Genomic DNA, 16,808 nt, shown 5'->3' with positions numbered 1-16,808 from the left:
TTCCCAGTGAGATGGCCATTACTTACTGTTTTTTGTTTTTGTTTTTTTGAAGGATATTAAGTCTGTTGATAGTTTCAGATTTACATGTAAAAAGACACATTTTTTTGACCCTGTTAAAAACTAAGAATTAAATTTTTTTTTTATGATATCCTTCTCTGTAGCTTTAAAATGAACACTTTAAGCCAAGTGGTGTTGGGGGCACACACCTTTAATCCCAGCACTTGTGGAGCAGAGGCAAGTGGATCTCTGTGAGTTCGTGGCCAACCTGGTCTACAGAGCAAGTTCCAGGACAGGCAGGGCTACACAGAGAAACCCTGTCTCCAAGAACAAAAACAAAGCAAAACAGAAAAGGATTTCTGCAAAGTAAACAGTTCAAGCTAGTTGTGGTTGACACATGCTTGTGCAAACTTCACACTTCCAACCAGGCCGCATCTTTCCTTTTGTTTCTTACTGCTGGAGACTTAGGTGACTCAGAGAGTGTTTGTTATGGTCTTTGCTCAATCTCCTCTTTCAGATACAAAATTGACAAAGGACTGGAGGATTTAAAAGCTGTCCAGCCAGCTGGAGACACATACATCCATGAAGGACTAAAACTTGTAAGTTGCTTTACATTTGGACTTGTGGGAGAGAGTGGCTTCTAATTATATACGGAAAAAAATCCCTTCACATGTTCATGTCTATTTTTCCAATGGTTTAGTCATTCTAGACATGAGACTGGTATGAAACACCATTTACTGTGACTGTTGATAGGAACAGTTTGTTTGCGTTTTGTCTTCTAACAAATCTGTTTCCCTCTGGGGTTAGTTTCAAATTAATCAATCATAGGTATGAAAAGTGTCATCACAGGAACCCAGGAGTAGTGTAACGACACTTTATACAACTAGGCACATATTGCAAATAAAAAGGCTAACACAAATGCTCAGTTTTATAAATTAGTACATATAAATGTATATGCATTATTTTGTAGCACTTACTATCTTTATTTTGTCAGACCTACAAATTCAGCTCCATAGACCGTGCTGTCTAAAAGTTAAAATCAAATTGTGAGTTGTATAATTATCCTTCATTTTCAGGTAAATGAACAAATTCAAAATGCAGGAGGCTTAAAAACTTCCAGTATCATAATTGCACTGACGGATGGTAAGCTGGACGGCCTGGTACCACACTATGCAGAGAATGAGGTGAGTGCCGAAGCTGACTCTGTGTGCACATCCACTGTTGCACTTTGTGTGTGTGTGTGTGTGCGCGCGCGCACATGTAGCTTATTTGAGCTCCCTCCCTCCCTCCCTCCCTCCCTCCCTCCCTCCCTCCCTCCCTCCCTCCCTCTCTCCCTCCCTCTCTCCCTTCCTCCCTTCCACCTTCCCTCCCTTTCTTATTTTTATTGTTTCATAGGCAAAGAAGTCCAGGTCACTTGGTGCTAGTGTTTACTGTGTTGGGGTCCTCGATTTTGAACAAGCTCAGGTGAGCTACAACAGAGCTGGAAACTATAACTCACTAACTTGCTTTAAATGTATTTAAATGAGCTCTTCGGCTGTGACTTACGAAGATTTTGCATGAAATGAATGTGTTTTGAGCTCTCCTAAAATGTCAGAATGTTCATAGGTTTTGTTATGGAAAGCAAAACTCAAAATAAATTTCTTGAGTATTTATTTCGTGGGGTTCTTGCAAGAAGACAAATGTTAACATGCATGCCACGTGAATGTCCCTTTCCCTTAATCAGTGAGATAATGATAATGGATTTACCTAGAATTCTTATTCTGATTTGAAATTTTCTCATGTGTAGGAATATGAAGAGTCCATTTAGAAATCCTTAAGATTTTTCATATCAGTCTATTTTTTCATAAATCATTTTACATTTAAATTTTTGTGTGAGTGATGGCTAAAATTCCAGACTTTCCTGCTACCAACAGCAATTAGACTCCTATTCTGCTTCTGTTTTGTAGCCAGTGACCTCAGATCATTTCACTGTAGTAGCTCTGGAGGGAAATTGATCTCCTCTCCATCAGTTCTTGCCCTTGAATTTTAATTGTACTTTATATTTAAATGACACTGTCTTGTGTGTATATTTGTGAGTATATATGTGCACACACACATATGATCATTAAAACAAATGTACTCTACCACAGTGAATGAGTTATAGGCAGTATTTTTTCAGATGGATGTAACCAAAACCATTTTTCATGTGGGTTTAAATTATAAAGGGCTGTGTGTTTCAACTTTCTCTTAAGCTTTCATCTTCTTTCTAAAGCTTGAAAAAATTGCTGATTCCAAGGACCAAGTTTTTCCTGTTAAAGGCGGATTTCAAGCTCTTAAAGGGATCATCAATTCTGTGAGTATGCCTCTGAGGTGCAGAAGGCTGATAACTTTACAATCCTTTTAAGCTGTAAGAGCCATTCTCGCATGTGGAGCAGTTGGGCAGTATTTAGCAAAAGGAGAGTGTTGTTGCCAAGGTGAAGTAATCCCAGGGATCTGGATTTTCTTGTCTTTGAGCCTTGCCACTGTCAGCCACATGTGCTTTGTGATCCTGGGCGGAGATTTCTGGTTCAGGATTTTCAGAAATTGTCCCTGACACCTCTACCCTTTCATCATAGAGTTAAACCGTCTTCTACCTTTAGAGCTTCTCCAGGCTTTATAGGAGAAGTGTAAAATAAAAATTTTGATTGGAATGTGTGATGACTGCCTCCTCCAAGCCTGCTTACCGATTAGTTGGGCAACTTGATCCTGTGGCTGAGAATTTGACTGCAGTTATTCCCCCCCCATTTAAATGATTAATAGTTTCCCTGGAGCACATAATATTTCTGTTTGGGATTCCGGAGAGTCTTCCCCGGTGACTGTTAGACTCTGGGCTCTCCCAAACGGGGTCTGGCGGCGAAGGTGAGGAATGAAATTTGGAGTCGGGCTCCTGGCTCGTGCTGCAGAGGTTTATGTTTCATTTTACTGCCTTTTACTAGAAGCACTAGGAACAGTTGTTATTAAGTATTTATGATATTTGGTAAACATCACCCTAAACTGCAAGTGAATCTATATTCTCTAAGCAAAATCTTTTCCTGTAATCTTTAGGCATTTATAAAAGGGAGAAGTATCTCCCTTCCAACATTTGCTTCAGGCATTTTAAATTCCCCCTTGAAGATCATGCTCCTTAGACCGACAGGGTGAGATTTATTGACTTTAGTTTCAGTAGTTTGAAGGCTTTACAAAACTGAATGGAGGTTTTAGAGAAGACATATATTCTGGTTCCGTCACACCTTGTGGCCATCCCAGATGTAAATACAGAATGAAACAGAGATGAAATCACTACAGGATTCTAGTGGATTGTTAGTTTTGATTTTTAGAGAAAAATGGAGGTGTGAAAAATAGTTACGTTTGTGGCTAAGTTCAGGGTAAATAACAATATGATGTAAATTTTTTTAAAATCGAAGGAGAGGGATGAATAGTTGGCTCACAGTAAACTGGTCAGTGGAGTATATTTTTAATAGATTTTTTTTTATTATTATGCTTAAGGTTGTGCATGTTAAAACCTCTCTGGATTACTCCCTTTTATTTTTATTTTTGTTGCTCTATGCATAGGAAGCTTAATTCAGATCTTCTAGATGATAGCCTAGCTTTCCAAAAACTATTGTTGTGGGCTAGAAATACAGTTGTTTTCCTTTCAGGGAAGCTTTAGAGTGTGACTCAAGTGCAGTGTAGCCTGTCTACACCGGAGCTCTTGGAGGATGTTAGCTTGAATAAGTTACATCGAGAGAATCAGCAGGGTATTGGAAAGAGTTGTATTTTAGGCCCAAATTTTTGCCTTATCACTTACGTCACATCTGGAAGGTGCTAATGGGTATGGTTCCAGGCTAGCAGCACAGTTTTGTGGCAGCTGCTATGTTATCCTAAGGGCGCAGACTTCTGGGAAATCTTGCAGGAGCTTCAGGTAGAAGCTGAAGCGATTTACACGCAATCCGGACTCAATAATAGCTGAAGTGTTAATCCATGTGATGAGAGCTTGGGGCTCTGGATCTCTTTGTACAAATAAGACGGAACACAAATACTTCATCTCTTCTTAAGGACAGAAGATGATCAGTCCCTAAGATATATAAGACCCCCTACTTTTCCTTAAAAGTAATTACACACTATTGCCTTATTTGAAATATATATTTGTTATTTAAAATAAATATAGTATATCTTTCACAGAGGAGGACAAATAGTGAATATTCATCTGTTCATTATGCTCTCCCAAACTAGTCGCTGAAAGTGTGTTGTGTAGTGTATTTAAATAAAGCTAAGCAAATGGGATAAACAAAACCACTAAGTCTTTCAGATAAGTGAGAGGAGTAGTAGTTATCTCAGGGGATTGAAAAGAAACTAAGATTAGAATTGGTGTCAGATGCTAATATGGTTAGAATGTAAATTAACATAAGGATGGGGTTGGTTTTGGTATGTGAAGTCATAGCAGCTTTTCATGGTGGGATTTGAACTGGTCTCTGACCACTGGAGTAGCTGTAACTATAAACAAAGCACACATGGCTAGACTGTCTGAGCTCAGTGATTTAATGAATAATTGTTGGCAGGTGGCATGGATTAAGATGAAGATTTACACATACTTGGATGGGTTTCGCTTCATAAGTGAAATGTAAGGTTCATTTGGAGCCTCTGATTTGTATGATGGTCATGAAGATTTAGGAAGAACAACAAGTAGTCATGGATAGGGCTATTTATAGGATGGAGTCATGTGTTCACATTCTCTTACAGTTGTCATTGTGAGAGATGAGAAAAGGGTGGAGACAGTCGGTTGTTGCCAGTAGGAGGACCAGGCATGACTTCCAACCTGCTGCTATGAAGCCATGTGACTTGGAATATATCCCATAATGCAGTTCGTCTGGGTTTCACCTTTCACCTGTGGATGAGTCGTATTTCATTAGATGGTCAAGTGTTCTTGAGGGCAGAGAGGCTGCACTTGGAAACTTTTAGTGGGTGCTAGGAAAGCGACCTGCAGCTACAGAAGATGAAGCACTTTCTCTGTCTGTGGGGCAGCCTGTAAAGACAGGTGTTCAGCAATGCATACGTCAAAGTAATTGTGTGAGGGTTGTATTCACATGACTGAACGGGGATTGGATTCAATAAGTGAACCATAACAAAGATGCCTAGATGCTGTGATAGTCAATGTGAAGGGTATGGCTAACACTGCTTCTGAATCTTCAGGTCATGGGATCAGGATTCAGTCCGAAATTGTATGGCAATGAGATGTGAATTTGCCATGTCAAAGTACTAGAAATTTCAGGACCCCACATTCACAAAAGGGGCACAGTATCATTCGAGGAATCTCCATTGCTACTCAGAGGCAGGCATCATGAGAAAAGTACATACTCAAAGAATCAGACTTCCTTAAGGTGGGGGATTTTTAGTTTGTTCAGAATAAAACCAAGGCGAGGAACTAATTAGGGAAGCACTCAAGAGATTCTCTTCTCTGCTCAGAATGAAGTCAAGAGTAGGGTAAGCCTGAACCTTCAGCCATATAATTAATTCATGCTGCATGGACTCCCAGGGGCTGTTTTACTGCTGTTGTCATGATATCTGTGATAGACTACTAATAAAATTGTAAATTTGGATAGTGTAAAAGTTAGCAAAACCTGAAAGGTCACTGGATCACAGTAGTAAAGGAGCAAAAAAAAGATAGTCAGGTGTAACATTGGCATTTGGCTCCTAAGATGGATAAGTCGCTGAAGACGGAGTGAAAGATTCTTATACAGAATGGGAAGTGTACTCAACACAACAGAAGAGATCAACAGAGAAAGAAATCCAAATGACCCTGAGAAAATTTCCCAGTGGGGAATGTCCCTTAGAAAATGGTAGGACAAGTTAAATGTTAAGGCTGGAAAATTTTAAGATTGAGACATTACATTCTCTTTTGTTATTTCTCCCACCACACTGACCTCAGACAAATATATAATTCTTTAAAAAAAAAAACTTTAGATTACTTAAAAAACGTAGTCATTAGAATTGTTTTTGGTTTCTTGTGGGAATGATCACAAGATTTATATTTGAAAATGAAATTTTATTTGAACTACTAAAAGTCAGACTTGTGATTACCCCATGATTCATTATGCAGTGCTGTGGAAGAAAAGATAAAAATAAAACAAAGCCACAGGTTGGTGGACAGTCTTGAAATAGGAAAAATAAAAATGCTGAGTAGAAACTCCTTTGCTTTTATTTTTTTTTTTCAAAATAGGGCCATGGATGTTTCACTACTTGAAATCATTTGCACAGGTTTTGTTTTCCATAAGTGTCTTGGAAAGATTAAACAGAAACAGAGGAATCCATTGTGATACTGGCTTCGTAGAGTAACTGTGATCCAGAACTTAAGCTCAGTATATTCAAGGTGACAGTGATGAATGAGCATTTGTTTGGAAAAACAAAAAACCCTACCATCGAGTACATATGCATAAATAGGAAGAGAATGATCCCAGGAAGGATATTAAAACAGCACCACAATAGATGCTTTCTAAGAGAAACTATACAGCATAGATTTAAAAAGTCACTCCATTCATAGTGTTGGAAATAAAAATGTCAGTCGGCATTTGGAGCTACACTGTTCTTAGTAATAGTCATTGCTGTTTTGTTTGAAAAAAAATCTGACTGTGCCTAAAACTATGTTATAACAGAAAGGGGAGATACTGCAAACTCGTTTCTCTCTTGGCAAGGGGAGAAGCTGGGGATTAACAACCGTCCTCAGTAGACACGGTGACGTTGGTGAGCATCTTAGCTGGGCAACCTGAATTTGTGAAATCATGGTTGACAACAAGCACAAAGCAAAGCTTGAGCAACTGTGAAGATTTCATCTTAGGAGAGAACCAACTAAACTGACAAGATTTACTCAAAACTGGGAATCAGTTTTCAGGGTGCTGGTTGGAAGCTACACTATGATCAAACTAGGGATTAGACACAGACTTTCTCCCCGTTATGTGACGTCACAAAACTTTCTTATTTTTCATTTACTCAAACTACTAAGTAGAAAAAAAATGAATCTTTTTATTAGGATCCTGTATTGGCAGTTAAAAAGGAGGAACAGCTACAGTATGAAGAACTATACCCATGGCTGAAATACATAAGCTGTGACAGAATCAACAAACTATTTAAGGTTGCTTTTGCGGAAAGGCTCTGTTAATAAGGCAAGACAAATAAAATACAGTGCCCTAACTATGCGTGAAACACTAAGCAGTCTAAAGCTTACTGTTAGCCTCCATTGCTTCATTTACCAGCCTCTGTCATTATGTGCCAAGGTCCTTTCCTACCCCTAAGAACATTTTTTCTAAGGAATACCTCAAATAGCTTCAGTTATAGTAGAACTCGCAGCCTACGGAGAAGTCAGCTCCTTGTTACTGTAGATAGTCATGCAGTGTTTGAACATTGAGCAGTGACTTTGGTTCTGCATGGCTTCAATTTCACCCCAGTATTTATGCTGCACTCTGTTAAGACTGTATGAATCACAGATGGTAAGAATTCATTTACTCCTAGTGTAAGAGTGAAAAAGATTTTGATCTGTCAAACTGGGTAATCCAGAAAGGCAAACTGTCCGAGGGATAGCTGGATCCATAGTGTGAATTTTGCCTATGGCTTTATTTATTGATTCTTTCCTGTGTGGAGGATGGTAGCGTGTAAGGACTACAGAACGTGGCAGTGATTGTCCTTGGTCCGGAAGCCCATTGGAAATAACCACTACTGAGACCATTAAGATCCCAGCCCTCAATCAGAACAGAACTCCATCCTAGTCGATGGATGCATGATATGATGTTGGAATCATTTAGACCCTTGGTGTAATATCCACCTTTGTTCCCCTGGCCTGAAGTTTAGGTCAACAAGGTACTATCAGTAACTCCACTAAGGCTATTTGCAATAGGAGACAGTGTCTCCAGTAGAAAGGAGTCATTATCTGTAGAAAAGGAAGATGAAAAAAATGTGAGAAAGAAATCAGTGACTAGCACAGCCCCACCATAATACCTGAACACGTTTAAGTTGTTAAAAATACGCTAAACAAGACAACACCTGTATCCTAAGTTCTCTTTTCCTAAAGATGAAAATGAAGAAAGTAAATTGTTCACTTTAGTAAACAATCTTTTGTAATTTTACATTTAATATGCACACTTAACATGTTCTTTAACAAAACTTTGGTTGGAAATCTAACCCACTTTGAATGAACAATTAATTGTAGATTTATGCTTTTCTGCAAGAAAACTAGCCTCGCGGCACTAGGCAATTCAAACAAAATGAAACGACCGCGTTCTGTTTAACATTAGCCTGGAAGCGCCAACTAGACTTGTGTTGTCATTTGTCTTGTGTGTGTTCTTGTTCAAGTGTGCGGGTTTGCGTGTGCTTGTAGACCTCAGAAGACCCAGGTGTTGCTGCTCACCACCATTGTGTTTGAGACAGGGTCTCTCTTTGGCCTAGAACTTTAAGTGAACTGCGATGCAAGGTCAGGGAGCTCCAGGGATCCATCTCACATACTACCACAGCACCTGCCCTTTTATATGGGCTCTAGAGAGCAACTCAGATTCTTAGGCTTGCAAAGACCTCCCCTTGGGCCCAGGGGAATTGAGTAGAAACTCAGGATTAATAAAAAAGGAAGGCAGAAAAAAATGGCTGAAATACATGATCAGTGCACTATGGAGTCTAAACTATAGTGCCAGAGTGTGATTTCTCAGTTATATCTTGTTTTCCTTCAAATCCTAATGATGTGTGTGCATGTGTTTGGGAATGTGTGTGCATGTGGGCATGTTTGTGTATGTGTGTATGTGTGTATATGTGTATGTGGCATGCATGTGTGTATGTACATATGTGTGTGTGTGAATGTGTGTTGTGATGCTGGAGTTTTTGTTTTTTTTTTAAAACCTAGCCCTCTCAAACGTTATAGCAAATGTTCTAACACTGAGTTGCATCCTAATTTATAAAAGAAGCCTTTGTGTGTATTAAATACAGCCACTTTTCCATGTTCTTGCTACAAAGATGGACATGTTCCTCAGTCTTGTCAAACCTCACTGCTTTTAAGGAATACTTACTTGAGAAGCAGATAGAACTAGTGATACGACTCTAAGATGACTATTTCACAGAAAGACATTTTATCTACTAGTACCAATTTGTGTAAGATCAGATGGAACAAATAACACTTTTAATGAGTAAAATGTAGAGATGGGAAATTCTGGGCACTAAGAAATAATTCATCACTGAGAAAAATGTGCTACAGATCAGTTTTCTTTAGGTTCTGAAATGGATACTCCAGTTACCATGTACCACTCTCTCTTCAGTTTCCTGTGCCTTGGTGAAACGGGACAGCAATAAGCGCTGTGGTATAAAGCTGCAGCTCCCAGGTGCACAGGAAGTTCATGTCACTTTACCCTTGCCATTTGGGCTCATTTTTACGAACAGTATTGCCAGAGCTGCAACAGGAGCCCTGGTAGGTATCCCAGGGCACCAGTGTTCTTATTTCTCAGAGCAAATAATTGTACTAGGGAACATGGTTAGAAACAGAAGTAGAGACAGTTTAAATGCATGCAAGAGAACAGGAATGCGCTAGCAGGCAGAGGGAGAAAGGGCCCCAAAGTGTTGGGTCTGCACAGGCATGATCATTAACACACACACACACACACACACACACACACACACACACACACACGATATTTACATGGCACCAGTTCTCCCAAGGCTGTTTTTTGTTTGTTTATTTGTTTGTTTTCGTCACATGTATTCTGTTTCTTCCATGGAGTCCAGGTGAGAAAGGCCTTCCCGCCTCCTGGACAACTGGCCTCCTCAATGCTAACCTTGATGCTTTGGTCTCCAGTCCTTACTCTCCCGGTACAGTAGATCAGAACTGTGGGCATGCTTCATTCTCAGTTGAAAACAGTAAAAGACAGGAAAAATTAGTTAGAAATTTGTCACTTAGGCTTTTTGTTACTGGTTAGCTTGCAAGAGAAGGGAGAATCCACACTGAGAAACAGGTCAGAGTGTTGTGTGCTGTCCTGGGTAATGGATATTCTCAAGGGCCAAAGCGTCTCTAAATCAACAAAGCGTGCGATAGTAAACAGCATTGGTCTTAATTGAAGTATAATTGGTCGGGATGTTTGGCAACCATAGAGAAAACATCAGTCACATATCTGGATCATAAAAGGCACAAGGAAGGAGTGTGATGACATTGGTCCAGTTCCGTGGCTGCTTGCTTTGTGTAAACGTATGGCGAGCTACCGAAGCTTCACATTATTGGGACTTTAAAGCCACTGCCGCTCTGTGATTTTTTCCCCCCCTTGCAAGATTTAAGGTTTGAACCTTTTGTATTTGGGATCCATTCCTATACCTTCCATCTGCTCAGTGAGTCAGAAGATTAAAATGCTTGTTTTTAAAGGTTCTGTTATTACCCTACTGATACTTACTGGCACGCTATGTTCCACAGACACAAGCAGTTCTGTGTCAAGGACATGGATGGAATAGTGGTCAATTATTTGTGATCATCCTCTGCCAGTGAATTCTACCCCAATCAGCTAGATAATTATTTAGGGTGTTTAACAGAAGTGTGAACATGTTGGAGAATGTGGGTCATATGTGAATTTAAACCTAAGGAAACAATCTATTTTGGAGGCAAAGCCTGATTATTTGGAAATGATATTTAAAACTGTAGGAATGGAGACATGGCTTACTTAAGACGGTTAAGAGTGCTTGCTGCTCTTTCAGAGGGCTAGGATTCGATTCCTGGCATCCATACTTGGCAGCTCACTGCTGCCAGTAACTCCAGCTCCAGGAGATCTGATGCCCTCCTCTCTCTCTCTCTCTCTCTCACACACACACACACACACACACACATTATTACAAAAATTAACCCAGAAAGCTGGGCCTGGTGGTACATTCTTGTAACCCAACCACTTAGAGTTTGGTCTAAAATACTCAGAATTTGAAAGTCACTCTCATCTTCATAGCCTAGTTTGGGCCACAGGAGACCCTATCTCAAAGCAAACAAGCAAATAAACAAACAACAAACAGGGAGACAGAGTGACAAAACAAAACAATACTCCTCCAAAACACCCCCACTGGAAACTAAGCAGATAGGTATCCCTTTTCTCTTTTTGTACATCCTACATGAAAAAGAGTATTAGACTAAATTTATGATTTTATGTTGCTACTTTATTCTTTTTTTGTCTTTGTTTTATTATTTTGCATTTGGCCCCATGTCATGGTTTGAATATATTATGAAATCTGTTTTTTTCCCTCTGGAAGGGATGGTTCTTTAACAACAGTGTCTTATGAAAGCCAAGATAATGCACTCATTGTGGACAGACAGCAGAATTCCTGAAATAGCTGGGCTTAGAGCTGGTTCCCAATCTCCAGTTCTATGACAGCTCCATGCTCAGAGGGCATGTTTGCCCCTTGGTTGCTAGCGAAGAACCCAGTCTATACTGAAAGTCTACAGCCTGGCGCTGCATGGGACAGAGGAGGTGCGATCCAAATTAATTTGGACCGTGCTTATTGTACGCGGGGAGAAACATCATTCTGACAGTAGTGACATCTACTTCCATGTCCTCACCCTCAAGGAGGCCATCAGGTAGCTGCCACAGCTGCCTCTTCTCACTGCATCTGGCCGTGCTGCTAACCCAGAACTAATCCAGATTCGAGACTACATAGCCTTCTTTTATTCTTTCCTCTGCTCTCCTCAAATAGAGAAATTCCGTATAACTAGTACTTGCAATTTCACAAGCTATTCAGAGTATTCTGACTTTTGAATTGTACCAGTAATGTATTGAATTTTTATAGTTTGAATCAACAGAATATCAGCAGTTACTGTTTGTAAGGGATGCAGCAATTACTCCACCAGCAATTTCTATTTATTTATTTGTTTTTTATTTGTTTGTTTAGAGACAGGGTTTCTCTGTATAGCCCTGACTGTTCTGAACCAGGCTGACCTTGAACTCAGAGATCTGCCTGCCTCTGCCTCTTAAATCTACCAGAAGTTTTATACCACCACATGATTTGGAAAAGATGACGTATTTGCACTTTGAATTTTTGCATGTTACTAGACCCCCCCCCCATTTTTTTCTGTTTTTCAAAACAGGATTTCTTGGCTTTCCAGGACTCACTTTATAGACCAGGCTGGCCTCGAACTCACAGTGATCTGCCTGCCTCTCCTTCCTCGAGTGCTGGGATTACAGGCGTGTACCACCATTCCCAGCTTTCTCCTTCCCTTTTTACAAGAGGCTTTGCAAACAGATCTTAAATAAGAGGGAGTTTGAACAAAGGTATTTAAACACAGGCACTTGATTAGAAGGTCGGAAGAACATACTGGAACATAGAGGCTTTACAAAATCCTGTTTGTCAATATGTTTTCCATTGTAATTCTTCACAAGATTATAAACACAAGAGTTACAAATTGGGCTGTGTAGTCCAGCAGTGTTTTCTCCTTGACCTCTCCCTAATGGAATTTTACGTCTTTATCTTCCACACAGTCTGTGCTGGGGGAGAAAATATAGATTAAAAGTGTCATAGAGGCCCCATGGTACATAAAAAGACGGAAAGAAAGTAAGAGAAAGAACAATGAAAGACCAGCCCTCAGCAGGACACCTGGTGTACACACACACACACACACACACACACACACACAGAGAGAGAGAGAGAGAGAGAGAGAGAGAGAGAGAGAGTCTGCCCCTGAGAGAATGCACATCTTCAGCTCTGATCATTTTTTTCTGCAAGTATCATTCTCTTTTTCCCCTTTAAGATTTACTTTTCATTAACTATTTTTTTTTTTTTACTATGGATGTGGATATGTGCACATGAGTGCAGGTGTTTGTGGAGGCCAGATGCATCGAATTTCCCCACAGGTGAAGTTACAGGCAGTCATGAGCTGCCTAACATGGGAGCTGGGAGCTGAACTCACATCCTCTGCAGAGGCTCATCCGCTTGTGACCACTGAGCATCGTTTCAGCCCTTATTCATCTAATTTCGGCTGAGTGAAGTTTCACTGTGCATGTGCGTGTGACACTTTCTTTATTCATTCATCTGCTGACGTAGATCTAGGTGTAGATAGTGGATAGTGAACAAATAAACATGGGCATTCGAGTGTCTCTGTGGTATGTAGGCTTTAGTTCTTCATCTGTGTACCCAATAGTGGTATAGCAGGGTCATGTGGTGGTTCTATTTTCAGTGTGTTTCCTGAAGAAAACATTTTAGCATATTTATGTGTGTGTATGTGTGTGTGTGCCCTCATGAATGGATGTGTGCACACACGTGTGCATGCACATGTATGGCGTGTGTGCCATAGAGCCCAAAGCAGCTGAGTTCTAATACGAGTGAGGGAGTAGAACAGCAGCAGCAGTGACCGCAGCAGAGTGGATGCCCGTGTCAGCAAGTGTGAAGGAAAACAGGTAAACAGCAGGCAAAGGTTCTTTCTTTACATCCTCACTGCTTTTTGTTCCTTGATGACAGCTATTCTGATGGGAGCGATACGGAATTTAAACTGCTTTTAACTCACGCTTCCCTGATGGCTAAGGATGTTGAGTACTTTTCATGTTTATTGGCCACTTCTCCTTTCACTTTTGAGGACTGGTTATATCACCTGAGAGCCCATTTATTGACGGGATGAGCTTGATTTTATTGGTGCCCAATTTTTACATTCTTCATATAAACTGGATATTAAACCCGTGTGAGCTGTGCAGTTCATGAAGATTTTTCTCAGTCTGGTGATGCTTTCCCAGCCTGTGCAGGAGCTTTGTAACTTCTCAGAATCCCCTTGCCAATTCTTGGAGTTACTTTCTGTGGTGTTGGATTAATTTTCAGAAATATCTTGCCTATGTGTATATCTTGAAGTTCTTCATTGGTGTTTCCTCTGGCAGATTCAAGGATTTGGGTGCTAAATTAAAGTCGATTAATTTTGAATTTATGTTTGTTCAGTGGGAGAGGCATGGATGGAGTCTCATTCCTACATAAGGATGGAAAATAAGGCAGATATCCAGTTTTCCCACCATCATTTATTGGAGTGTGCCATTTTGCAAAATATATTTTTAATAACTTTTTAAAAATTAGGTGGCTACAGTTCTGTGTTCTCTATTCTGGCCTTTTAAAAAATGGCTCTAAGATGCTGTTTTAGTTCATGTAGATTGTAGTATATAGGAATGTTGAGATGGAATATTGTGCTACCTCTGCTTTGTCCACTAAGCATTATATACCTCTGCTATTACTTTGTCCACTAAGCATATATAAGCATTATATATGCTTCCCTATGCATTTTGGAATTTCATTTTTCTACTACTGCAAAGATTTTTATTAGCATGTTGATGGGATTTCTAATCTGCAGATTGCTTTCAGCTAGATAGCAGTTTTTACAATGTCTTCTTCCTTTCCTTGAACCTGGGGGCTGGAACGTGTCTTCTAGGAACTTCGTCGGCTTCTTCCATTTTCTATCTTAACATTTTCAACATAGAGGTCTGTCACTTCATTGCTTAGGGTTAGTCCTGTCTTTTTCTTTCCTTGAAGCCATTGTGACTGATGTTTCCCGTGTTTCATTCTCGGGAATGTTTTTATTGGTGTATAGGGAGGCTGCTGTGTGGCCCATTTTTCCTTTAGACCACGAGGCTTTTCTGAAAGGGTTTATCATGTCATCTGCATATAGGGATACCTTGATATGTTTCTTTTCCTGCTTGCATTCCTTTTAATTTCTTTCTCTTACATTTTTTTGCACTAGTTTTGCTTCAAGTACTACATTAAACAAGAACAGTGAGAATGGATACTCTTGTCTCATTTCTGACACTGAAGAAAATGTTTTCAGTGTTTCCCTGTTTACCATTATGTTCTCTGTGAAATTATTTTACACAATCTTTAGTATATTAGAGTCTGTTTTTTATTTCTGTACATAATCTTTAGTATATTAGATTGTATTCTTTTTATTTTGTTTTTAAGGGCTTTTCATCAGGAGGGACGTCAAAGGCCTTTCTACATCTATTGAGACAATGATGTAATTTTGGTTTTTTTAGTCTCTGTGTGTTACATTACTGTGTTGAGCCCATCTTGCACCCTTGGCATGGGCTAAGCCCTACTTGGATGTAATTGGTGGTTTTTTGTTTTTTTTTTTTTTTTTTTTTTTTGGTTTGCTTGTTAATTTTCTTTAAAAATGAGTTACTTTCATTTCATATATATGTGCATATCTAGTGCCTGCAGAAGCCAGAAGAGGGCATCCTATTCCTTGGAGGTGGAGTGACAGGTGATTGTGAGCCAACATGTAGGTGCTGGGGACCTGGGTCTTCCGGTAGAGCAGCAGGCACTCTTAACCACGGAGTCATCCCTCTGTCCTCGTGTGTGTGTGATTCTCAGTGTATTCACAAGAGTATGATTTATAAGAGTTTTGGTAATGTTCACCAGAGAAACTGGCTTACAGACCTCTGTCTCTCTGTCTCTGTATTCTGTCTCTCTGTATGAGTGTGTTTCTGTTTTATGTCCTTATCTAATTGATGCTGGAGCAATATTGACTTTGGAGGATGAATTTGGCACTCTGCCTTCTCTTTCTCTTTGTGGAACATTTTGAGGAGTGTTTCAGTGTCTTTAAAGCAGCAGTTGAAGAATTTTGGTGTGTCGAGTCATGAAGTCTTGCTTTTCCATATTTACTGTGTTTCTGGCTGTGGTTGTGCATATGTCTTTCAGCTGTATTTGGGGACATTCCTACTGAGTTCCATATCTGTGGGGTCTCAAATTTTTATTTTTATAATTTCCCTTCTTTGCCTAACAGGGTCATTGCTGCTCACACTCAGCTTTGCAGTCTGCGCTGTGTAGACTCTCTCAACCTTATGAACTCTCTAGTTCATAAAGTTCCCTAGGGCAGTTAGTGTTTTCTCTGTAGGTGTTTTCCAAATTCACTGGAAGTGTGAAAAGCTACACACTGAGATCTTTACAAGTTGGAGGATCTTCTGAATATTTTCCCCACTCCCTGGGATGCGGCTGTAGCAGACCATGAGAGCTTTAGGATTTTGGGTTTTATGTCAATGAATAAAATATAATTGGTTTCAGTGGTGGTGTATTATTCACTGAGCTTCCAAGATCCAAGTTACCCAAATTCCGTGTTATTTGTAGTTGATGAGACCTGCTTCAGACAACCAAGAGGGACCTCTCCTAACACACCCCATTTCCTAAGCCCAGCCTTCCACCATGTACTATTTTTGGCTTTGGGGCTTCTAGTCCTACAACTCTCTACAACTGCATCCAAGAGCTATTCTTACCCTGGGATGGCTGCAGATTAAATTCCAAATCCTTTTCCTGTGTCTGTTCCCCGTCCTTAGCCCCCAAGGATAGGTTGGTTTCAAACAGTAACTTCTCTCTCAAGATGGTGCTCAGCCCAGCACCATCCCTCTGGGTCACACAGAGTGAAGGTGCGATTCTGTAGAACCATGGAACCGTCTGCCCAAGGAATCAATGTTTCATCAAAACCATTTTGCTTTTAGGCCTGCACGTGTTTGGGAGGCCTATGCTTGCTGTAGGAATCCAAGTCTCTTTTCACCAGGGTCACAAGCCTTACGCTTTGGAGAAGCTTTCTGCCTTCCTTCCTCTGTCCCCAACAGGTATCCCTATGCATGCACATGGCATCTTCCATGATCCGCTGTGTTTTTATCTGTAGTGTTTAGGTACCCTATCTACAGTCCTGTACTTTACCAGCAATCTGGTTCTCTTTCTTTGGAGCCAGTGTCTTAACCTGGTTCTTCTTCACTCCTTCATGAAGAGGCAGCTTCTCCTTGACCATCTTACCTGGAAGATCCCCATTTTAACATTGTGAGCTTCTCCCTTGCTATCATTACTTGTAGAGAAGATTTTAT

The 16,808-nt window shown here is 40.1% G+C and overlaps 1 protein-coding gene across 3 annotated transcripts in view; it reads left to right on the top strand.

The window, feature by feature from the left end:
• Antxr2 (ANTXR cell adhesion molecule 2) overlaps positions 1–16,808 on the top strand; it is a 137,754-nt gene that overhangs the window by 18,113 nt on the left and 102,833 nt on the right. For 2 of the 3 annotated variants that reach the window (XM_021640457.2, XM_021640458.2), the window contains exons 4-7: positions 515–596; positions 1,074–1,181; positions 1,393–1,461; positions 2,249–2,329. In XM_021640457.2, the coding sequence (XP_021496132.1) occupies positions 515–596; positions 1,074–1,181; positions 1,393–1,461; positions 2,249–2,329 (340 nt within the window). The remainder of the gene's footprint in view (positions 1–514; positions 597–1,073; positions 1,182–1,392; positions 1,462–2,248; positions 2,330–16,808) is intronic. The other variant, XM_060380984.1, reaches the window with a different exon arrangement.

Source organism: Meriones unguiculatus, chromosome 3, assembly GCF_030254825.1.
Source record: "Meriones unguiculatus strain TT.TT164.6M chromosome 3, Bangor_MerUng_6.1, whole genome shotgun sequence".
NCBI classification, from domain to species: Eukaryota; Metazoa; Chordata; class Mammalia; order Rodentia; family Muridae; genus Meriones; species Meriones unguiculatus.
The sequence above is the reverse complement of the archived record's forward strand: the minus strand, read 5'-3'. Positions and strand labels throughout refer to the sequence as shown.